This window comes from Brachyhypopomus gauderio, chromosome 4 (genome assembly GCF_052324685.1).
Source record: "Brachyhypopomus gauderio isolate BG-103 chromosome 4, BGAUD_0.2, whole genome shotgun sequence".
NCBI classification, from domain to species: Eukaryota; Metazoa; Chordata; class Actinopteri; order Gymnotiformes; family Hypopomidae; genus Brachyhypopomus; species Brachyhypopomus gauderio.
In genome coordinates, this window is record NC_135214.1 from 23,594,419 (window position 1) to 23,617,777 (window position 23,359).

Sequence of the window (23,359 nt, forward strand, 5' to 3'; positions counted from 1 at the left end):
CCACCATTATTTGCAAATAAATTCTTTAAAAGTCAGACAAAATGATTTTCTCACATTTTGTCTCTCATAGTTGAGGTATACCTATGATGTCAATTACAGGCCTCTCTCATCTTTTTAAGTGGGAGAACTTGCACAATTGGTGACTGACTAAATATTTATTTTCCCCACTGTACTTACAGTTTGACAATCGACATCTAAATAATTACAAAAATATAAGCAAATAAATTATTCAACCGTGTCTTTTCAATCTGTGTTGGAAGGAGGGGTTAAGTTAAGTGGAAGCCTGTGAACCTGTGTCTCCCTTTATCAGGACTGTGATGCCTCCACAGAATGTTGGTAATTGGTGGGCCCGCTGTTCATTTACAGAGGGCCAGGCAGTTATAATTTGGTGCAATACCAGTTTCAAATGACAGTAAAATTGACCAATCATATCTTCCCTCTTAGTGGGCGGGCTTAACTGTATGATGATTTCTGCCCGCTGTGGCGATGCTAGCTAGCGTTAGCGTACCACCGCTAGCTAGTTTTGATTCATTCCTTTGATGCCCTCGTGTGCGTTGTTTACATATTCCGCACTCGAGGAACACGGATCTGTGGAAGTTATCTAGTACAGATGTTATTGTTTATTGCGTGTCTAAAGCTGTACTGTCGTCTCAATTTTTTTCTTTATTGCAGTTAATTAGAAGAGGAAACAATTTTTTGGGGGGGGGGGGGATGGGAGCGGGCCCAGGTTTAATGGTTACGGTTCTCTACTGTTAAAGGTAAGGTGCTCAGTGTGGTTCTGGATATTGAGAAGGGTACGGGTGGTGTGGTGTGTGATCATGCGGACACATGACGTGGCTTTGCCAGGGCAACAAGCCTCATCCCTCATTCCCAGGTCCTCTGCGCAACTCTGGCTCATGAAGGTGCTGGCAGCCCCGAGTCCACTAGAGGACAAGAAGAAGGCAAGAGTCATAAGAAACTTCCCGGTGGGGTGAGAAATTTCCATGTGGGCTCGTCACTTACCTGGCCGCTTCCCCTGGGCTTGCAGGGGGCAGCTGGAGTTGTAGGGATCTGGGATAGTGGAAACAGCCGTCAAGACAGGAACCAGCACCATGGGCACCTTAGCAGTCTGCTGCAAAGTGGTCCCTCTCTCTCTAAACAGATGGTCGTATGTGATTGCCATTCTGGCAACTCAGTTGAGTGCAGTACTCTCTTGCTGAGAAGCCAGCTCTGCTTGCAGTTCGGCTTTGAGTCCATGCACAAACGCATCAATGAGGGCTGGACATCCGGGCAGCAAGTATCCAGAACTCTGGCTCTCCCCTTAAGTAGTGAGATGACATGCACTACCCAGGCCTGGTTGGACAACTGGGGCTGGTAAGCGAAGTACAGCTTGCACTGTATGAGAAATCCCTTGCATTCTTTGGTGTCCCCAGCGTAAACCTCTGACCTGGCTAAGGGACTAGTGATGTTACCTCACTGGGGATCTCCTCCAGTGGAGAGAACCTGGATGCAGCAGGTGAGACTCTCTATATATGACCGCAGTTCGCCTAATTCTTGTTGCTGCTGTCCTAGGGCGGCTTGTTGCGACATCAGAATCTGGAGCAGTTCAGTGGTTCAGAGCAGTTCAGAGGAATGTGCAGCACTGGATTGTACCTGCAGGACTTAAAAGGGGCAGTGGCAGATTAGGTGCAGGTGCTATGCAATATTACACTGGTGATTGTGAATGAGGGAGTGATGAAAGAGGGGTGTTTTGTGAAGTGGGCGTCTCCCCAGAGGATCTGGGCCAGCCTACCATGACAACATACATACACACACAAATAATTACAGGAACAAACTTTGTGAAAGAATTCTGTCTAATTAAATGGCTTTAAGTCTCATGTAATAAACAAGGCAGAAACACAAAATAGGGTTTAGTGTTACATGGTTTTAGGATTATTTGAACTGAAGAGAGAGAAACCTGAAGAACTGAGAGAGAGGAACCTGAAGAACTGAGAGAGAGGAACCTGAAGAGCTTAGTGTGCTCAGATGTACAGACCTTCCAGGGTTTAAAAAACTGAAAATTACACAAACCTGATACACCAGTCCCTACAGTCCTTTCCCCCTCTTCTGTTGTCACTCCTCACATACACTATATTACCAAAAGCATTCTCTCACCTTTCTTTAGTTACATATGAGCTTAAGTGACCCATTCCTAATCCATAGGGTTCAGTATGACGTTGGTCCACCTTTTGCAGCTAGAACAGCTTCAACTCTTCTGGGAAGACTGTCCACAAGGTTTAGGAGTGGGTTTATGGGGATTTTAGCCCATTCTTCTAGAACCGCATTTGTGAGGTCACATACTGATGTTGGACGAGAAGGCCTGGCTCTCAGTCTCCTCTGTAATTCATCCCAAAGGTGTTCTATTGGGTTGAGATCAGGACTCTGTGCAGGCCAGTCACATTCATCCACACCAGACTGCTATCCATGTCTTTATGGACCTTGGATGCACAATCATGTTGGAAAAGGAAAGGAACAGCTCCAAATTGTTTGCACAAAGTTGGGAACATGGAATTGTCCAAACTGTCTTGGTGTGCTGAAGCATTCAGAATTCCTTTCACTGGAACTAAGGGGCCAATCCGAGCTCCAGAAAAACAACCCCACACCATAATCACCCCTTCGCCAAACTCTACATTTGGCACAATGGAGTCAGACAAGTATCATTCTCCTGGCAACCGCCAAACCCAGACTCGTCCATCAGATTGCCAGATGGAGAAGTGTGATTTGACACTCCAGAGAATGTGCCTCCACTGCTCTAGAGTCCAGTGGCGGCATCACTGGACACCACTGCATCCAACGCTTTGCACTTGGTGATGTATGGTTTGGATGTAACGCGGGGTGTACAGACCGGTACACACCGCGTAAGAAAGTGCAGGGAGAATTGAACCCAAATGCAGTTAGAAACAAATAGGGAGAAGTGCTTATCACTGTGTGTATGGAATAAACACACGTGAACAAACAGAAAGCACAACAGAAAACATTCTGCATACACGCAGTAGCAAAAATTAAACTCAAAAGGACGCGGAAAACTTCAACGCGTAAAAAGGCAAAACTAAAGCCGTATAGAAACGGGAGGAAAATAACAAAGGCAACTGAAAGAACGCGGAAAAAGTCAATGCGTGAAACGAACTAAGGAAGCCAGGGAAAGTGACTGGCCACAGGCGAACGCCGTAACAAAACAAAATCCTTCCCAAAAATAAAAGAGTAACTGACAGGAAGAGATAAGGCTGGAGGAAAACTTGAGATGGGCCAGAAGTGGCGCAGGAGGTAGACACTCGAATAAGTAAAAGGCTAGTGAAAGCGAGAGTAAGGTGGCGAGACACCTTAACACTGCAACGCAACTTTGGGAGGAGACACGAGAGAGAGAGAAGGCTGAGAACATGACAGCATGAGACCAAAATGAATCAGCAGTGATCCGTTTCACCAAGCTTCCTTAAGAAGCCTTGGAAACAGCTGAAACGGATCACCTCTGAAACGGATCGCTTGCGCCCAGCGAGTCTAGGACTGACTCGGGTGCCTCTTGTGGAGGTAGAAGGCGTGGCATCCGAGCCAGCCCTGTCATTGGATGCAGCTACTTGACCATGGAAACCCATTCCATGAAGCTCTCTGCGCACTGTTCTTGAGCTAATCTGAAGGCCACATGAAGTTTGGATGTCTGTAGTGATTGACTCTGCAGAAAGTTGGCGACATCTTCACACTATGCGCTTCAGCATGCGCTGACCCCATTCCATCAGTTTACATGGCCTACCGCTTCATGCCTGAGTTGCTGTAGTTCCCAAACACTTCCATTTTCTTATAAGACAGCTGACAGTTGACTGTGGAATATTTAGGAGCGAGGACATTTCATGACTGGATTTGTTGCACAGGTTACATCCTATCACAGTTCCACATTAGAATTCACTGACCTCCTGAGATCTTCCCATTCTTTCACAAATGTTTGTACAAACACCTTCATGTAGGTGTTTAATTTTATACAACTGTGATGATGGAAGTGATTCTGATCATTTGGATCGGTGTGCAAATACTTTTGGCAACATGGTGTATTTTGTTGGGTTGTTCTTGTGAAATACTGCCCTCGATTGGAACGTCATCTATGTTTTCTTTCTCGCCATCCTCTTTATCTGGATTTTCTTCCCAGTAAGATTTTGGGTGCTTAGTAATTTGAGTGAATTATTTGTGCATTCAGATTAGTATTAATTAATCTGGAAGCTTCTCCACAAGAAGATGTTATTTGTCAGTTATTTTTCCCTGTGTAAACAGAAAAGAAAGGGATGCTACACATTAAGCATGTATATATCTGGAATGGAATGTGTGAATGGTGTAGGATTGGAAGCTGAACTCCAATTATGTGGAAACAGTTAACAAGAAGTATGAAATAAAAATTGCAGATTTAGGATTGTAATAAACAATTCCATTGTGTGTGTATGTGTGGGCAGTTTGATAAACACTACAAACAGATCAGGACAAAGGCTATGGAGAAGACCCTGTGTGTGTGCTCTTCAAATACTTACAGGGTTGCCTGTGAGTGGGGCCAGTGGGAGAGCCGAGACACTCAGTGAGACTCCCTGGATTCCACGTTGTTCTCCACAGAGATTTAAAGACACTTGTTTAGTAATTTACGTGTGTTGTGGTTTTTTGTAGTTAATGGGGCACTATTTATACCAGCTGTTTTATGGGAGCCTGCATGTTGCGAAAGTTCAGAGGTTTTTCTCAGCTTTATGCAAAGGAGAATTGAGTTTCGATGGACGGCAGCCAATCAGGATTTTACAGGTTCAAACTAATCACCAGATTTAACTAAAGCTGTGGAGTAACACAGTAACAAACTACATTAGAATTCAACAAGCATAACTTACTCGTATTATTCCCTTTTATGGCTCTATTTCAGCGCACGGTTATCATAACTTTTTGCACTGGCATAGCACCAATTATTAAATTTAGCCTGCTATTTATTTATTTTTAAAACAGCCTATGCGTTTGTGAGATATTTCTTTCAAATCTCGTAAGGGTTTTTTTAACCAAACAACTTACAGCGTCAGCGCTAATGATTGTGAACACAGAAATTTGGGTCATGCGGACACGAGATTTGTTTTTCGTATTTTTTTACACGTTAAACGATGTAAATGTTAAACGATGTTAATGTTTTAGATTTTCTTGAAGATAAATCCATAATGAAAAAGTAACGGAAAGTAATCAAATTACGTTAGATTAATATAGGCTACAAATGATTTGGATGAGATTTTACATGTTTTAATGTAACCTCAATCATGCTTTAATTTGTGGTTTAAATATAATCTGACATGTGTCACGCTTGGCTCCGCCCTCCTCCTGTCTGCCACACCTTCTTTGTATTAATCCTGCCTTTATTTGCCTTCTCACCTGTTTCTTGTTTGTTTCATTATTGTTCTGGTATTTATTTCCTGGTTTTCTGTGTTCTCATTGTGGGTTATTGTGTGTGGGTTCATTCTTAGTTTATTCCTGGTGTTTGCTTTGATCTGTTACGTTGTCTAACTCTGTCTGTCTTAGCGTTCGTGTCTTCTTAGTCTAAGCTTCTGTGTTTTTGATTCTAGTCCCCGATGGTTTTCCCCTGTGTATAAGTATTAGTGGTCTGGCGTATTTGGTCGTTGTGGTTATCTTGTTTACTTTAGTCTCTGCTGTGTTTCTCTGTACCTTGTATTATTTCAGAATTCTTATTTACATAAACGTATTTTCCTTTCATAGTCGCTGTGGTTCGTTGTATTCATTCGTTAGTGTTTCAGTTTAGTTTGGTATGCCTCGTCGCGAACTCTCCGTGTGAGCGCGGTTTCTTTAGAGGAGACTAGCTCCTTCAGTCCACTCTTCACCGCAAATGTGTCCAACCCCGACTCCCACCGCGTTACAACATGACATTACATTTCTTGCTTAAAGCCTATTTGGCCTATACGGTGTTTATGATACAGTCGTATAAAGAGTGAAAGGAAAAACTAACATTTGGAAAGTCGCACGTTCATGCAGTCATTACTCGGATGTATTTGGTGCGGTTAGTGAGTTTAGAATAGTCTTGGATGATTATGAGAATTGAGAGATTATGGCGGTGTTTGTCGTGTCGTGAAACTGGTAGTGAATATCAGACGGGGCGGTCCACAGTCTGTGACTGATGGAGGAGGGAGAGAAAGAGGGAAAACTGTACAGTACATAAGCTACGAGGAAGGAAGTCGAGAGAGGGGAAGCGTGAGAGAAATCAGAAGAGACAAGCGCAAGAAAACAGTCACAGACCAAAGACGGGAGTTCAGAAGAGGAATCTACACCCTTTGTTTCGAGTATTTCATTATGGAAGGAATCGATTTTCCTTCGGTGAGGCAGCTGCAGTTTTTTCCTTCCAATGCCGTTAACGATCATACATAAATGTATTTTAAATGGTTCAAATCTGCTTTTTAAATTTTATGTTCAAAAACTAAAATAGACGTATGATTAAAGTTTCGAAGATATAGAGTTCGTGGTTTCCTTTAACATTGCCGTTCTGGCAGCAGTACAACAATGGCAACATTTACGTAGTACAAGCCGATCGGAATGAGAGAAACGTAATAACGAAAAGGAAATGTTGAATTTGGTTCATCCATCTCTGTAAAAGCAAACACGCCTCATTAACACTTTTTATGAATAAGGAACCAAGTTCAATCTCCGAGTAAGAAGCTGCGAACAAGTAACCAAATCGGAAGCTGCGAAGAAGTAATGAACTTAGTTACTTCGTCACAGATTCCGATTCGTTTGGTTACTTGATTTAGGCTACTTTTGATTTAGAATCAAGAAAATCCCTAAAACATGATACATGGGGGAGGAGAACTTTGTGGAGAGGTCGAACTCTGTTGGCCAGAGGTGGTGTTGCCAGAACCGGTGTAACAGATTCCATGCGTTATCATTAATTACTCCACCAATGTTAATTTGATTTCAATTTCAATTCAGTCCAATTGTAATTCCAGCTGGGCCCATCGATTTAAGGATGGATTTAAAGCAGTGGCCCACGTTTAAGTACAGAAAGCAGTTCTGATGAAGCCAGCAACGTATTGTCGTCATTTAATATTTCATAGCACCAAAGAAATGGCCTTTATAAGTTAATCATTAATATATTATAATTTTTTTTACTTACATTGAAGATGTACAGACCGGAAATGTTTGAGTTTGAAGGCATCCCTATGATCCACTACGTTACGGACAACTGGGAGAATGTTCAGAACTTCAAGGCGAGACCAGATGACATCCTCATCGCCACTTATCCCAAAGCCGGTATGCTTTCCTTAATGGCTTATCTGATCAAGTGTTATTGTGGCTAAAATAAATGAATGACTTGCAAAGCAAAGTGCTACACAGCCCACAAAATGTCAAAATCATAGAAGTGATTAAATGTATTACTCAATAGTGAAAATAAAACTAGGGCAAACATGTCAGTACCCAGACAATGATCAGTGCACATTCATCAGATACATGTTAGAAAGAAGTTAAGGACGAGGAGTCAGACCAGGATGACATCTGGACCCAATCAAGGAAAGAATGGTAATTAATTGGGGACATCCAATTACAGAGATGGAGCCAATGCAGTGGATGGAATTATAGTCAAACACATCTAGGTTTATGCAAGATATGTAGATATGTTTGTATCTATACAAACATGCATGTTAAATTCACCCTTTAGCTGTTTTAATGGCAGATGTCTATATTAGTGATGGGCCAATCCAGTGTTTTTCAGTTCCGATCCGAGACCGATATATAACTGGCAATACCGATACCGATATAAGGGCTCTTTAGTTCAGGGGTTCTCAGCCCAGGACCCCCATTTTCTTATTGTCATTAAATCGTGACCAGTTTTATACAGTACAAATATTATAACTAATTAAAAGGGTAAATTGGTGGTTACCATGGCAACAAGATTGGTTTGCATGCTGGGCTCCAGACAAAAAGATTACTCAAGGAGCCAGTCGGTCCTAAAAGAAAAAAATCAGGCGACTTTTTCTAGGCTCCATAATAAAATACAAACTAACAAGCATTGCAACACACATCAGATCAGCTGTTGTTTAGGATCTGTCGTCCAACATGTCTGGTGTCTTTCTCTTCCCTGTAACTGTGGTTAAGTTGGTTTCATGTTTGCATATTCGGAATTAGACATGTTATTTTAAATGTACTACTGTTCTTAACATTACCATGTTAATTACCTTAACATGGACGGTGGTCGTAAAGTCCCCAGAGCACGGGGCACTCTGTTTTTCTGAAATAATTTAAATATTTTTAAATGATCCTTCATGAGATAAAAACAAGTTGTATACATATTAAGTGCGCATTTTGTCAAATATTTCAATAGCTTTTAAAATGTCATAGGACAGTACAACCTTGGTTTGTGGACTTATAATGGACCGTTTAAAAGCTATTGAAATATTTGAAAAAACTGACCACCACAAATTAGTGCAAGGTATAAATACCAACCTTTTAGTTGTAGGTTATTTAGGATGCACTTAAATTTCTTTGGTGGTCTTAGATGGACTGTTTAAAAGCTATTGAAATTATTGCAAATTATTAAAATGATTGCCTTTACGACCACCACTTGCATCCATATTAAGGTCATTTGTAGACAATGCCTTAGATGTTGGAGTGGTCTTCTTTCGGCAATTCCCGTTTAGGGGTGGCCAGGTGACAGGAGTACATTTAAATTAACATGTTTTTTAAAATATATCTATTCCTGATGTAAACAAAGTTGTAGATGTTTGTCTTGATTGCCAGAAATAAGAATTTGCATATTTTGGTACTTTTAAATTAAAGTTATTGTAGAAAGAATTCCGAATATGTGAACGTGAAACAAACTTTACCAAGTTTCCTAGTATGCATATGAGGGACTTTTGATCCCATTAAAATTAACTTAAAACTATGTACAGTTAAAGGAGTGTGTCCTCTTATAGTCCGACAGAGATGTAGACTTTGTGGAAAAAATCCGATATTTTTGTCTTCACTATTTTCAACAAGCTAACGCTTAGCGCTAAAGTGTCAGCTCGGCTTCGCTGCTTCGCGAGTCATGTGGTCGGATTCCCGCCTTTGTTGATGGGCACAGACTAAGATGTGAGTGGGAGCTACATCGTTTAACTTTTAAAATTCAAACTCAAAAGAAAATGGTGGATATTTTTCCAATAACAATCCTCACCCATAAAAAAATAATGCTGTTATCACCTGTCGCCACTGGCGAGTGAAATAATTATATTACTCGCAAATTAATATTTATGGTCGCGATTGCGTCCATTTTAGTCGCAGTCTGGAGTCCTTTATTCAAGATAAAAGACAAGTACAAAATTAGAAGAGTAGACTATTAATTTTTTTACAAGCTGATCGCAACCCACCCAGAATGAGTCCACAACCCACTAGTTGAGAATCAATGTTTTAGTTCATCACATTTCTCAGCCAGCTACAGACTGAAGCTGCTGGGGGTTGAAGGTAAACTGTGGAATCCGGATCACTGGTGCGTTTCGTGTTAACGTTACGGCGCGTTTATTGTCCAGCTCAAACAGCGGACTGGAAAATGGATCGGTAAGTGGATCGGCCACATTTGCCCAATATCCGATACACTAAATTGTGTCAATATCGGCCCCAATACCGATAATGTATAGGATCGGTCCCATCTCTAACTTTAAAAACGCCAAATTTACGAGTGTTTCGCCATGTGGGCCAATATTGGGGTCAATGTGAGCTTCAGGTGGGCCCCGTATGAGCAATGATCCACTGGCCCTACATGGGCCCCTTGTTTGTGTGGGATAATGATGGGGCCAAGGTGGGCAACAAGTAGTACCCTTATGGTTAACTGCAGACACCCACTTTAGCCCCATTAGGGGCCCATATGGGTCCCATGGGCAAATCTTTATAAGGCCCACATGGGTTGTGCAAAGGGGGCCCAAATATCAGCCCATCACTACCATGGGGCTCACAAGAATGTCAGCTCACATCACGTTTTCTGTGTAATTCAGTTTTCTGTTCTCTCTGTGTTAATTAGTTCAGAATGTTAAACATTTATGATTTAACACACGATTAACAGGTTAACTAGCTCAGCTAGTTAAATAACTCTGGATCACAAGTTTAACTGAAACAGCATGCACGTTATGCCATTAAAAATAGCATTAGGCATATTTAATGCCACTTCTGTTTAGGACATGACTTACTATTAACTGTAAAAATGAATCACTTAATAACTAACAGTACAATTTTTTACCAAAGCCTTTAGCAAACATTCTCTAAACCTAACTAACCAATTAGTGAGCTAACCTAGGTGACTACTGAGTAGTCTAGTGTTTGCTATGGTAGGTTAACTCACTAGCTTAGGCTAGCTAGCCTAGCAACATCGAAAAAGTGCACTTATAGTAACTGATCTGGGTTACTATAGATGATTATCTACAGTTAGGAAAACTACAGTTAACCATATCTAGGTTAGTTACGTCGAAAATGTGTAAATGTAATGTTTAACATGTGTTAATGTACATTTTTCGCTGATTATTCATTTTAGCCATTACAAATGAACTGCTCGTGGTCTACCTTTCAAAACTAACGGCTAACGGTTGTTTTTGCTATTAGCAAGGTAGCTAGCTAGCTTAGTTAGTTTTGAATTAAAGATAATGTTAGGCATCATATCCTCAATTATTTTTGTAAATTTGTTCTTGTACACATAAATAGCAAATATACAGAATCTGGAACAGACTTACCTCAGTGTGTGATGTCTCGAACGCCGTTAAAAATCTTACTTTCTGTCACAGCGGGAGAATGTTCTAGACTTTCATGGGGGAGGGGCCACACAAGGTGAGGTGTATTGGGACAACGGTTAATTCCACAAATCAGATACAGGTAAATTAACCTTTTATAACTAACATTTTGAATGAGTTTAGTTATTAAAATTGCTTCACAAGTTAAACTGAAACAGCATGCAATTCATTTGTGTGCCCAAGAAATATGCAGTTCTGCCATTCTTTTGCATGAGCTGAGGTATAAAATTATGTAAATGTCAGTTTGATTTGTAGCTCAAATAAAAAAATTTGGATATGTTTTAAAAAATAATGCCCATGTGGGACAGAAGTCAGAAAGGAGAGGGCTAAGACTGGTGGAGGTCAAAAGCTCTCTTACTGTTGAGGAGGAGAAGGCACTGGGGATACTAGGGCCCACAGCTACTGAAGGGATACTGGGGGATTTGATACAGGAGAATATAGCTTCAGAGTTGATACCCACTGTCAGCTAGGGTTGCCATCTAGGTCTGACAAAACAAGGACACACAGGGTGGCGAGTGTAATCTGTTGAGCGGGGGGGGGGGGGGGGGGGGGTGAAAGTGTGCAGAAACAGCCTGAGTCGTGGTTTGAACTAACCTAGTTTTTTCTCAGCTAGTACTTGTCCACCATCAAATGCACCGTCCCTTGCCATCTGACACACTCCAGAATTGGCCCAGATGAAGGAGTCATGAGTACTCCCAGGACACTTGGCCACAATGTCCATAAAGAGGCCTTGGTGATTGTATATTCAAAGCAGAGAAGCCTTTACGCCAGATGTAGACTGCGCTCAAGGCTGGGAGGCTGGGAGTGTGTATAGGGATCAGAGTGCCGTCCACTGCAACAACTTCAAGAATGTTTACAATTGCCTGAAACCCAATTTTGGTTTTATGTAATGCATGCCTAATCCTTGAATTGGAGATGACTGAAGAGGCTACGCTGGTGGATGGGAAATTTAAATATAAGAAACTTCCAAATGGAAGTACAAACACAAATAGTGTTATTTGCACTTTATGTAGGAAGGAGTTCGCTTATCACAGGAGCACTTCCACCCTTCGTTACCACCTCAACGCAAAACATATTGGGGCTAACGCGCAGGTCAGTAATGATAACTTGGCTGCTAAATGTATTCCTAGTACGAGCAAACAGTGTCGCCAGTCAACACTCGACCACATGTCGGGGTTCAAGTTAAGAAACAAAATGTCAAAGTCCACATCAGACAAATTGACCAATTCACTGGCGAGATGGATTGCTGTGGACTGTAGACCGCGTCCGCCGTTCGTGGAGGTTCGTGTGAGGTGGTCGGAGTCGCACGCTACGGTCACTCGCCAAAGTATAATCCAGGCTTTACGAGAAGTGCTGCAAATTGTGTCAGCTGATGCAAGTTACGAACTGCCATCCAGAAAGACAATGTCAAAGAAAATCCAGCAGCTGTATGATGAGGAAAGGGAAGTAAAACAGGTTATTGTGGCTCTGACTGGGGATCACTGGACCTCTGTTAGCAACAAGAATTATCTTGACAGCTCATATTATAGATGATGAATGGAAGATCCAGTCATTTGCTTTGAGCATGGATCTAAAATGGTATTAAAAATCATCTGATTTACTTCAGTTTTTCTTATTCTTCCAATATCCTGAGCAAAGCTCCCAAAAAAAAAAAATCTTTGGTCAGAATTTCCAGTGTTCTGTTTACTCTGTTTTCTGCACTCATCTATTGGTCTATGTAGTAGACTGGTGGAAAAATAAACAAGATGTTGAAGTTTATGCTTATGTTCATTGATTCATTCATCATTCAAACTTAAATTAATATTTCTCATGTTAAATATTAAAATGCGATTAATTTTGATTAATTACAAGGCTTGTAATTAATTTGATTAATTTTTATCGCGTCATATATATTAGTGCTTTAGTAACAGTAATATATATATTATTTATATATATATATATATATATATATATATATAAATTACTGTTACTAAAGCACTGCATGATAAAGAAAGCAGTGCTTTAGTAACAGCCAGTGGCGGACCTAGCAATTTGGGGGCTCAAGGTGAATTTAGCTAGGGGGCCCATCAACATTAATATGCGAGAAATGTTGGCTAGTCAGGGGGCTCCTACAGTGGGCTGCAGTGCAGTGCCTCTGGTAACAGCATGCACACATTTAGATACATCATCTTTGCTTAGTCCATGGGCATCACAAACAGTCTGCAGCAACCCACTTGTGGCATAAAATTGGAGGGCTGCATCGTGGGGCTAATAGGCCAACTTGTAGCCATTTCTTTGCAAAGAATACATAAATTGTGAAAGTCTGAAACGCTATTAACTGCATGATGATGAACGGAGAGATTTAATTAAATATTGGGAACATATCAGCTAATGCTAAATAATTCAATGTAGTAGGCTACATTTGATTTTTATTGACACGTAGTGTGGTATATGCGATGTAAAGAAAACGGGCTACTAGGCTAATTATACACATAAACGCAAATGTTGTAATGCTGTGCTTAAAATCAGCTCGAGTGAAATTAGCAGCCACTATCCCTTTTGAGGTAGAACTGCACGTGAGCTTTGAGTTAATGAATTTGAGTTATGAATGGGTCCAAATATTCTTAAGTTACGAACGACTATAAGTACGACGCAAGTTACAAAGAGTTTTGGGAAATTTAAGAATATTCGTAAGTACGAGGTTACGAAGTATTTAGAGTTATGAACGTTTTGGAAAACGCACCGCTGATCAGTCACTGATCAGTTAAAATACATGAAGTGGTACCTGCCTACTTCCCTGAATGGAGATAAACAGCAGCAACATTACAAAACAAAACTATAAATCCTTGAGAGGATGTTCTTTATACTGACCCTGTCCTTACCATCTAAAAAGGAACAAAACTTCAGATGATATTTCTCATTTCAAAACAAAGATGTTACTTGCCAGAGGCACCTGTGTGCCATGCAGGTACTTGGCCCCAAACTGTTATGAATTCAATAGTGATGAGTCTGTGTTGAGACTGTACTGCTCTTCAGGTTCCTGGTGGCCGGGCAGTCATGGCCGGGCGGTTAGGGAACTGGTCTTGTGACCGGAGGGTCGCAGGTTCGATTCCAAGACCTGAGGCCATGACTGAGGTGCTCCTGAGCAAGGCCCTAACCCTCAATTGCTCACTTGTATAAAAATGAGATAAAAATGTAAGTCGCTTTGGATAAGGGCGTCTGCCAAATGCCATAAATGTAAATGTTTAATTGTGTGTGTAAAAATATCTTTAGATTTTTCAGCATGGGGGCACTAATCTAACATCAGCCAGTCCAGTCTAACTGAAATGGGTAAAAGTCAGTCCTAAGCAGAGGGAGCAAGAGAATGAAAGAATGAGAGAAGAGAGACAGATAAGGTGCGATAAGCCCTGGAGCCCTCGGCTCTGTCACAGCGATGGGTAGGCAGGATGATGAAGGCCGATGCTCAGTAGACTTTATTTCAAGACAGCTGAGCAGTTAGCACTTAGCACATGAAACACGTATAACATACGTAGTAGTATGTAGTAGTGAGACTAAACAGTAAGTGGACTCAACAAAGACGAGCATGGAACACAGTCTAGACACACATTAAATACCTGACACATAAGATCCCAAGTGTGACACATTACAATAACAAATGAACACACATACGCATGACCACATCCACAGGAAATACATAAATGGATACAAACGGATGCAAACTATGCATACGCATGCCTGAAGGGAGTGGTCTGGGGCTGGAGCGTGACATCGTCCTCACGTTCTACAGATGCATCCTGTGCACATCCCACCACAACACAGAAAACAATCACGGAGACATTCAGAATGGTGGTCTCATAAACCTATGCTTTCCCCCTCTCTTCCTCTCCCCTGGTCTTTTCTGACAGGCACTACCTGGGTGTCCTACATGCTGGACCTGCTTTACTTTGGCAACACGGCACCAGAGCGTCAGACCTCTCTGCCCATCTACATGCGAGTACCGTTCCTGGAGTCGGCCTTCCCTGTGATCCCTACAGGTCTGTGGCCCCACTTTCGGTGGGGCCATTAGAAATGTAAAGAGTAGAGGTAACCTGGCTGACTCGGGTGGTTGAGGCTGGACACAAATGCAAGTTTTCATGTTGTTTATTACAAAAGCCAAAAAGACAACTACAATTAAGAAAACATCCAACACAGATAAACTGAGCAAGACTAAAGACAACAACCATGTAATACAAACTGCAACTACAAACACATCAATGAACAATGACATGGACATTTTAAATATACTCCAACATAGGCAAATAGAGGCACAAACAAACAAACATGCATACTTACAAACCATAAAGTGACTAGACAAACACAAAGCAAAGAACAAGACAGGTAACTGATGCCTCTACAGTACTGAACAGACAGATAACCCTAGGGCTGCGTTTCTCAAAGTGTGGGGCGCATGGGTATTGCAGGTGGGGCGCAAGCAATTGAGAGAAATGAACCTTTTTAAGCCTGTCGTTTACATTCCTGTTCGGTTTTCATAAGCCCCCGATGTTTAAAATGTCTGCGGAACAGTGTGAACCAGGGCTAGATTCGGCCCTTTAATGAATTTGTACCGCCGCCCCTCCGGTTAACAAATGATCAAAACAGAAGTAGGGTTTATTTAGGGTTTATTGACAAGAGTATAGCCACGCAGAACAAGGGTAAAAACCAGGTAGAGGGATAAAAGATGTAATCCAATAGCAAGCTCAAACATTCCAGCACAGCACAACAGCAGCACAGGTCAGGCAAAAGAGTGTTACCAAAGAGGTAATCCAAGAGATGAAAAACCAAACAAACTGGTTTTAACCATGAAGACAAACTGCAATCAGACAAAATGTTTGGTATGCTTACAAAAAAAAAAACACAATATGCAAGGTGTATGGGGAAAGTTCGGGTATTTATTGGAAGTGTAATAAGAAACAAGTGGGAGCTAATACTGAGGGGAATGGGACAGTCAATAGAGGGAATTCTGGGAGTTGCAGTCTCCTTGGTTTAGCTGCACGACAGGAACAAGAAAATATATGTACATTTTTTACGTAGTGTGATGCAATCAGTATCTAGTTCTATTATTATTTTTTTACTTCATGCAGGAGTGGAACTGGCAGACAATCTGCCCACCACACCACGCCTTATCAAAACTCATCTACCTGTTCAGTTGGTGCCCAAGTCCTTCTGGGAACAGAACTGCAGGGTACTGTATGGACACCGTATAGACTTGCAGTGTGAACATTTACCATCATAGAAGACTAATTGATATTTGATATCATCTATCTTGGTTATCTGTGTGTGTGTATGGTATATGTGTGTAATGGTTAATCAATGATAATAGTCTCTTCCAAACTCGCCAGGTTGTCTACATAGCACGCAATGCCAAAGACAATGCTGTGTCCTATTTTCACTTTAATCGAATGAACATGGGACAACCAGAACCAGGAGACTGGAGCACTTTTCTGAAGAATTACATGGATGGAAAGAGTGAGTGAGTGAGTGAGTGAGTTACTGCTTCTACAGGGACCTGTGCATCTGAACTTTTAAAAAGCTGAAATAACTCTCATTTATATATAAGTAATGCTTCATCTTCCATTTAAACTTTTTTTTAGGTGTTTATGGTCCTTGGTATGACCATGTGTGTGGATACTGGGAGAAGACGACGTACTCAAACATTCACTATATGTTCTTTGAGGACATGGTGGAGGTAAAGTATCACATGCAGGTTTTTCCAGGTGATGGTTACATCTAGGATGAAGATAAGCTGATCTTTACATCAGCTGCACCATTTGAGTTTGGTGTTCATTAGTGTGGTTCAGGATCTGACAGTCTGGTCCCTGTTTGTCTAGAACACTGGACGTGAGGTGGAGCACTTATGTTCCTTCCTCGGTTTATCTACTCCATCAGAGGAGAAGGAGAGAATCACCAAATTCATTCACTTTGACTCCATGAAGGAAAACAATATGACCAACTACTCAGACGTCAAAGTCATGGACTTCAAGATCTCACCATTTATGCGCAAAGGTTAATATGCTATGAACCCCTGTGGGCTGCTGAGTAAATAATTTGTGCATTTAGATTAGTTTTAATTAATCTGGAAGCTTCTCCACAAGATGTTCTTTCCTGCCTGTCAGTAATTTTAACCTATGTAAACAGAACAGAAAGGAATGCTACACACTAAGCATGTATATATCTGGAATGGAATGTGTGAAGGGTGCAGGTGTCACGGCCCACCACTGACTCCTCCCTTGGTTCTGTGTCTTTGTGCATGAGTGTGGTTTGTGTCACTATAGCCCATAGCCGCGGGAAGGTATTTTGCTTAGGGGGTGCTGAAAGGGGGGGGGGGGGGGTGTCACAGCAAATATGCAAATACAAGCCCTATACTCTGAGTTTGACAGCAAGTACAGCACACAAGATACCTATATACCAGCTATTTAACAGAGAAATGCACCCCGCACAGCGACAGGACAAACCACTGTCCTACATTCTTTCTGCAGCTGCGCCCAGGTGTCTCATAAACCCCAAACGTAGCCTTTCTCTCAGGGTTGGCGCTAATGAAAGTCTTCATTAAAGCGTGAATGTCCAAACTCTCCAAAATGTGACTGCACATGCATTTGTCAAACCAGCTAGAGTTAAATGATCGAGAAACTTTCCTTGCCAAAATGTCTTGCAGGAAAACTGAAATTAGCTGGCTGGTGGGGCTTTTCAGCCAAGGCTAAGTTAGCTGACCTTGTTGTGCTAGCTTCTTACTCCCGGCCGTTTAGCTCTGCTGGAGTGGGCCTAACATTTCTTATATTCAAGCTAGAATGAGCTAAGCTTAAATCAGCAGGTCCACTTTCTGACATTTCGCTGCCTGAAAATTTTTTGTTTTGTCCTGTGTTCATTAACACTCCATAGTCCCAAGTTGCCAGAATGATTTCATCTATCCATTGCAGTGAACATGGATATAATCAATCGCACTATTTCTGCTGTCACAATAACTTAAATACAGTGTTGTAGTAAAGTTGTAAGAAAGGTGAGGATTTTGTGTGTTTGCTGGGTTACTGTTTTGAAAGACTCGCAATTACTGCACAACCAGTCTTGTAGTGCGAATGGCACAAAAACCTGATGACTGAAAAGTCGTGTAGTGTGAACCTGGCATTAGTGCCACCTCTATGAAGGTAAATCTGTTGCAAAACTTGAGTGTGAAGGACATGATTTGAGCTACAGTTAAGGAGCTAGTTTATTTTTGTTAACCATCTGTTTCGTTTCCCTTCACATTTTCTTAGATAGGCCAACTCTATTATAATAGCTAAGATAAAGTAATAACGACATTAAAACTCAAGCTTTCATCAAGTGACTTTCTCCATCATATTTTAATATTGATGACAATGCCGTTTGCTGTCTTTCCTGTATTAGCAAAATTGTGCATAAAATAAATTGATTGATGACGATTTGTGGCCCACAGCAAGGCCCCCCCCCCCCCCCGTACACGACAACATATGTGTTGCAAAATCAAGGCGGGCACATTTGAAGTGTAAACTTTAGATTACAAGTTGTCGAAAAAAAGCTTTCAATTTTTTTGAAATTTTACAAATACAAATTCTCAAATCATATCCTTCATGCTCTCATCTTTTGCAACAGATTTACCTTAATACAACTGTCCTTTATTTCTGTAATGCTCAGGACCCTATTTCTCCCCTTAAATAGTTCTCCTGTTCACTTTCTGCTTGCGAAGTATTGCCTCTTCATGTGGATTATTAAGCTTTTCTGTTTACTCTGATCTCTTGTTTACCCACGTGACTTTTGTCCCCAGGCTTAGCCTCCTGTCTAACCCCTGGATACCAGTTGAACTCTGCCCTCTTGATACAGACTTCGACTGTTTGACCACACCTTCGCTGAATGTGCCCTATTCTGTCTAAGCGTCTATCTGTGCTCCACGCTTGGGAACACTGATCTGGCTTCTAGCATTCAATTTTCAAATAAAACTTTAGTATTTGTATCCTTGTCTCGGAGAAATATTGCATTCTGTGTGTCTCAATTTGTCGCACCTGTCGTTTGTCTCGTTACCATTACGTGTTGCACTTGTTCCTTGTTTATGTAAAGTATTTAATGTGTGTCGACGTTGTGCTTGTCTCATCTTTGTTGTAGCCCAGTCCCTGTTAGGTGTGCTATGTGTTTGTTCAGTCTAGCTGTGTTCATTTTTGCTAAGCACCAACACGCTGTCATTAAATAAACATTCTGTGTAAACCGACGCCTCCACCTCGGCCTCCTGCCTCCCTCACGTCACAGTAGGATTGGGGGCTGGACTCCAAATGTCTGGCAGCAGTAAACAAGAAGTATGAAATCATTATAGCAGATTATGGGTTGTGATGGAATCACTGTGTGTGTGTGTGTGGGGCAGGGGGAATTAAAGTAGCTTCACTTTGCTTCTTTCAGATATTTTTTTTTCTCTCCATTTTTGTTTCCTCAGGGAAAGTTGGTGACTGGAAGAATCACTTCACGGTAGCCCAGAATGAGCAGTTTGATGAACTCTACAAACAGAAGATGAAGAACACCACTCTACAGTTCAGGACAGAAGTTTAGAGCACCCTGAAACATTCATATTTCATCACTTACATGGTGACTTTATTCAAGGACTCATTTATATGTATGTTTGTATATATGTCTGTATAGATAGATAGATAGATAGATAGATAGATGACACACACTATAAAATATGGTCATGGTGAGCGAGTCTTGCTGACTAGGGGAGATGCCCGCACACCCCTCCACACACACCTACAGCCACACCTTCTCTCTTAATCAATAGAGTACTGACCTCATCAGGTTATGTACCTGTGTCTTGTTGACCCTGCACTATTTAAGCCCACATGTCCTGCTCATCAGCGCTGCATATTATATGGAAACCCAGAGGGAGAGTATGAGTACAAGAGTGCATGACATCTCATATGTCGTCCACTCCCAGCGTGTTCCTGTTCTCTTGTGTGTATGTTTAGCACTACTGCGCATCGAAAGTGTTAATTGAGATGGACAATAAAGATGCAGCATTACCTCCTTTGCCTCCTTCATTACAAATATAATCTCTTTTAAAGCCGAGTTTAAAAGAGTACAGAATTTACAGTTAATTAACTAACTTGCTAGTTTATTATAGTATTTAGCTACATATATATATGTGACAAGAATCAAAAACACATCTACTTCACACACATTTTCTACTTCACACACAGATTATGTAACGATGGATGTACGGACACCTACAAACTGCGTTTGAAAACAGAAGGAAAGATGGACCCAAGTGCCAGTAGAGCAGACAAATCCCACGGCGATTAAACAAATCAGCGCAAAAATAAAATGCCCAAAAACAGAGGCAGAAAACTAAACACAAAAGAGGCCGAAAACTCAATGCGTGATGGGCAAACTCAACTACAGAGGCACGGGAGGAAAATAACCAAGGCAACTCAAAAGACGTGGAAAAAACTCAACGAATGAAAAAGATACCAAGGATGCCAGGGGAAGTAACTGGTAGCAGGAAAACGTTGCAACAAACAAAAAACCCTTCCCAAAAAAAAGTATAATGGATAGGAAGAGAAATAGTTGGAGGAAAACTTGGAGGGCCAGAGAGCAGTGCAGGAGATAAATACTCAAATAAGTAGGGAGACACAGAGAAAAAGAGAAAGTAAGGTGGTGAGACACTTTTCAACAAGAACACAACGTACGAGGCAGAGAAAGCAGAAAAGGCTGAGAACGTGTCGGCAAGCCAAAACGATTCAGCAGTGATCTGTCACAACAAGCTTCCTTAAGTAGCCAGGGAGACAGGTGTGACGGATCACGGCTGATTGAGCTTATTGAGTCTGGGACTGACTCGGGAGCCTCCAGTGACGGCTGGAGGAGCGACATCCATGCCAGCCCTGACAGAGCCCCCCTCGGGCCCGAGAACCCGTGGGCCCAGGGTGATGGCCCTGCTGCAGTGCAAGTCGCGGATAAGGGTATGGTCGACGATGCGCTAGGCAGGGACCCAGGAGCGCTCCTCGGGGCCATAACCTTTCCAGTTCACGAGGTATTGGTCCCGGCCCCTAACACAATGTGGGCCAATTTCTTGGTCCCGCCATGGACTGGCAAGTCCCTGGTGGAAAGCCAGACAAGCTGCCGGGATCGGAAGCACAAGGCCGGGAGACGATGCTTGTCAGCACTGCGGCGATACCCGGCCGAGGCTGACAATAGGGGTTTACGGGCCCTACGTCACGCCAACCGTCATCACCACACCAAGGCACGAGCTCCCAGAACATAGGAGGGGCCTACCCATAGAGACACTCAAAGGGCAACATGTCGAGGGCCGAGTGCCACAGGGAGCTGGTCGGCCCAGGAGGAGGGATTAGACGATGGCAGACACCTGAGTGCCTGTTCGAAGTCTTGATTCATCCTCTCCGCCTGACTGTTAGTCTGGAGGTGAAACCCTGAAGAGAGAGTGTCCTTGGCACCCAATAGACCCAAAAAAGCTCCCCAGAACCAACTCGTGAACTGTGGCCCCCTATCGGACACCATGTCAGTAGGAAACCCGTGGAATCTAACAATGTTATGTAGGAACAGGGAGGCCATGTCATGGGTGGAGGGGAGCTTAGGCAGTGCCAGGAATCTAGCCGTCTTCGAAAACCAATCCACAATGACCAAGATGGTGGTGCTACCCCGAGAGGGAGGTAACCCAGTGACAAAATCAAGGGCCACAATAGGGACGCAATAGGGAGAGGACGTAGCAGGCCAGGCGGCTTGGTGTGAGAGACCTTATTATGGGCACACGTCCCACAGGCCCGGCCAGCTCGGGTGGTGACTCCCACTGACAGGAGAGCGCGTCAGGTTTGGCGTCCTTAGTGCCTGGTCGATAGGATAGAGTGAAACCGAAGCGGCTAAAATAGAGCGACCGCCTAGCCTATCTAGGATTCAGGCGTCTGGCCTGCTGGAGATATGCCAGAGTTTTATGATCCGTCCAAACCCGAAATGGATGCTTGGCCCCCTCCAGTCAGTGCCTTCATTCCTCTAACGCCAACTTAACGGCAAGTAACTCTTTGTCGCCAACATCGTAATTGTGCTCAGCGGGTGTCATGCGATGAGAAAAGTAGGTGCATGGGATTGTTGTCACGGTGACCAGCATCGGCCAAAGGAGGATGAATTCCCCCCCTGAGTCTCGGTTCCTCTCAAAGGTTTCTTCCTCATGCCCATAGGAAGTTTTTCTATGCCCTTGGCTCACTTGGACACTTGTAAAGCTGCTTTGTGACAACAACTGTTGTAAAAAGCGCTATATAAATAAAATTTCATTGATGTATTGAAGTTTCTGGGTGGTACCCGACCATTGGGACAGTACAGCACCCACAAAGGGTAGGTCAGGATCGGGCATACGTAGGATAGGTTCAGGCGTGAACTGTTTCTTGAGACTGTCAAATGACTTTTGGGCCTCGGGAGACCATACAAAAGGGCCTGGGGTGAGGTTGATGAGTGGAGCAGCCAGGGTATTGAAACCTTTGATAAATCAGCAATAAAAGTTAGCAAACCCCAGGAACCGCTGGACTTGGCATAGGGAGTTGGGAGTCGGCCACTGAGCAACAGCTCGAATTTTGGACGGTTCATAGCTAAGGTGTTAGGAGCTACCCTGTATCCTAAAAATGCCTCTTCCCAGACATGGAAGAGTGACTTCTCCAACTTTACGTATAGATTATTCTGTAGAAGGAGCTGGAGGACTCGTCTAACGTGCTTAATGTGTTCTGACCCCGAGTGACTGTAAATAAGAATGTCGTTCAAGTAAACAAAAGTGTATCTGTCTAAGGTTTCTTTATAAGCATCTTGTTTATAAAACATTGAAAAACCAAAATAGCACTGTGACCAGGGAAACCCCAGGATAAGATGCATTTGGGGAGCGCTAATGACATAGAGCATAGGCTTGTCAAGGTCAGTCAAGGGTATTCCCAATTCCTTAAGTCGCCCTGTGTCTGTTTATGTAGTTATACTGTTGTAGTCACTCCAACCATGTGTGTGTAATGTCATTCCATTATTACCATTCACTCATGTTTCATGTCTAAGTTAAGTCTGTTCTGTGTAATCACGGCTTCATGAGTCATTACGTTGCTGAGGCAATTTGAATAATTGCAATGAATCTGTTTGCTGCCTCTCCTTTGCTGCGGTCCACGACTGGCCCACACCCCGCACGGTGCACCAGTTGCGCAGTTTTTTGGGTTTTGCATCGTAATACAGGCATTTTGTGAAAGGCTTCGCAAAGATTGCCGCACCGTTCGACAAGTGGCGGCGGTGCCAAATTCCGTTGGTCTGACAAGGAGATAGGGCTTTAAGCTGTGTTTTGTGTTAGGGACTAAGAATTGTATTGTTTTATTTTAGGTTATTTATAATGTTTTTTTCTAAGGGGGAGGGGGGGTTTTTGTGTGATTACGTGGCTGAGGGAATTTGAATAAAAAAGCCTTGTTGCATTTCAATGGATCTGTTTGCTGCCTCTCCTTCCTACACCACGCCACAATTGGTGTCAGAAGTGGTCCTACAAGACGAGATGAGACGCATCTCTGAGGAACTTGAACGGCTGAGGAGGGAGACGGAGAAACCGAGCG

At 42.5% G+C, this 23,359-nt stretch overlaps 1 protein-coding gene across 5 annotated transcripts; it reads left to right on the top strand.

The window, feature by feature from the left end:
* Positions 1 to 5,351: 5,351 nt before the first annotated feature.
* Positions 5,352 to 23,160, top strand: LOC143512615 (cytosolic sulfotransferase 3-like). 5 transcript variants are annotated; one of them, XM_077003159.1, is made up of 9 exons: positions 5,352 to 6,345; positions 7,146 to 7,275; positions 14,660 to 14,788; positions 15,875 to 15,975; positions 16,133 to 16,259; positions 16,385 to 16,479; positions 16,622 to 16,796; positions 19,225 to 19,373; positions 19,982 to 23,160. In XM_077003159.1, exons 1-8 carry the CDS (start codon positions 6,322 to 6,324, stop codon positions 19,335 to 19,337), a joined length of 894 nt encoding a protein of 297 aa, XP_076859274.1. In that variant the 5' UTR covers positions 5,352 to 6,321; the 3' UTR covers positions 19,338 to 19,373; positions 19,982 to 23,160. The 5 variants fall into 5 exon arrangements, with proteins under 5 accessions (XP_076859274.1, XP_076859273.1, XP_076859277.1 ...); XM_077003158.1 differs by lacking the exon at positions 19,982 to 23,160 and having other exon boundaries at positions 5,353 to 6,345; positions 19,225 to 19,804; XM_077003162.1 differs by lacking the exons at positions 5,352 to 6,345; positions 19,982 to 23,160 and adding an exon at positions 10,770 to 10,857 and having other exon boundaries at positions 7,226 to 7,275; positions 19,225 to 19,804.
* Positions 23,161 to 23,359: the final 199 nt, after the last annotated feature.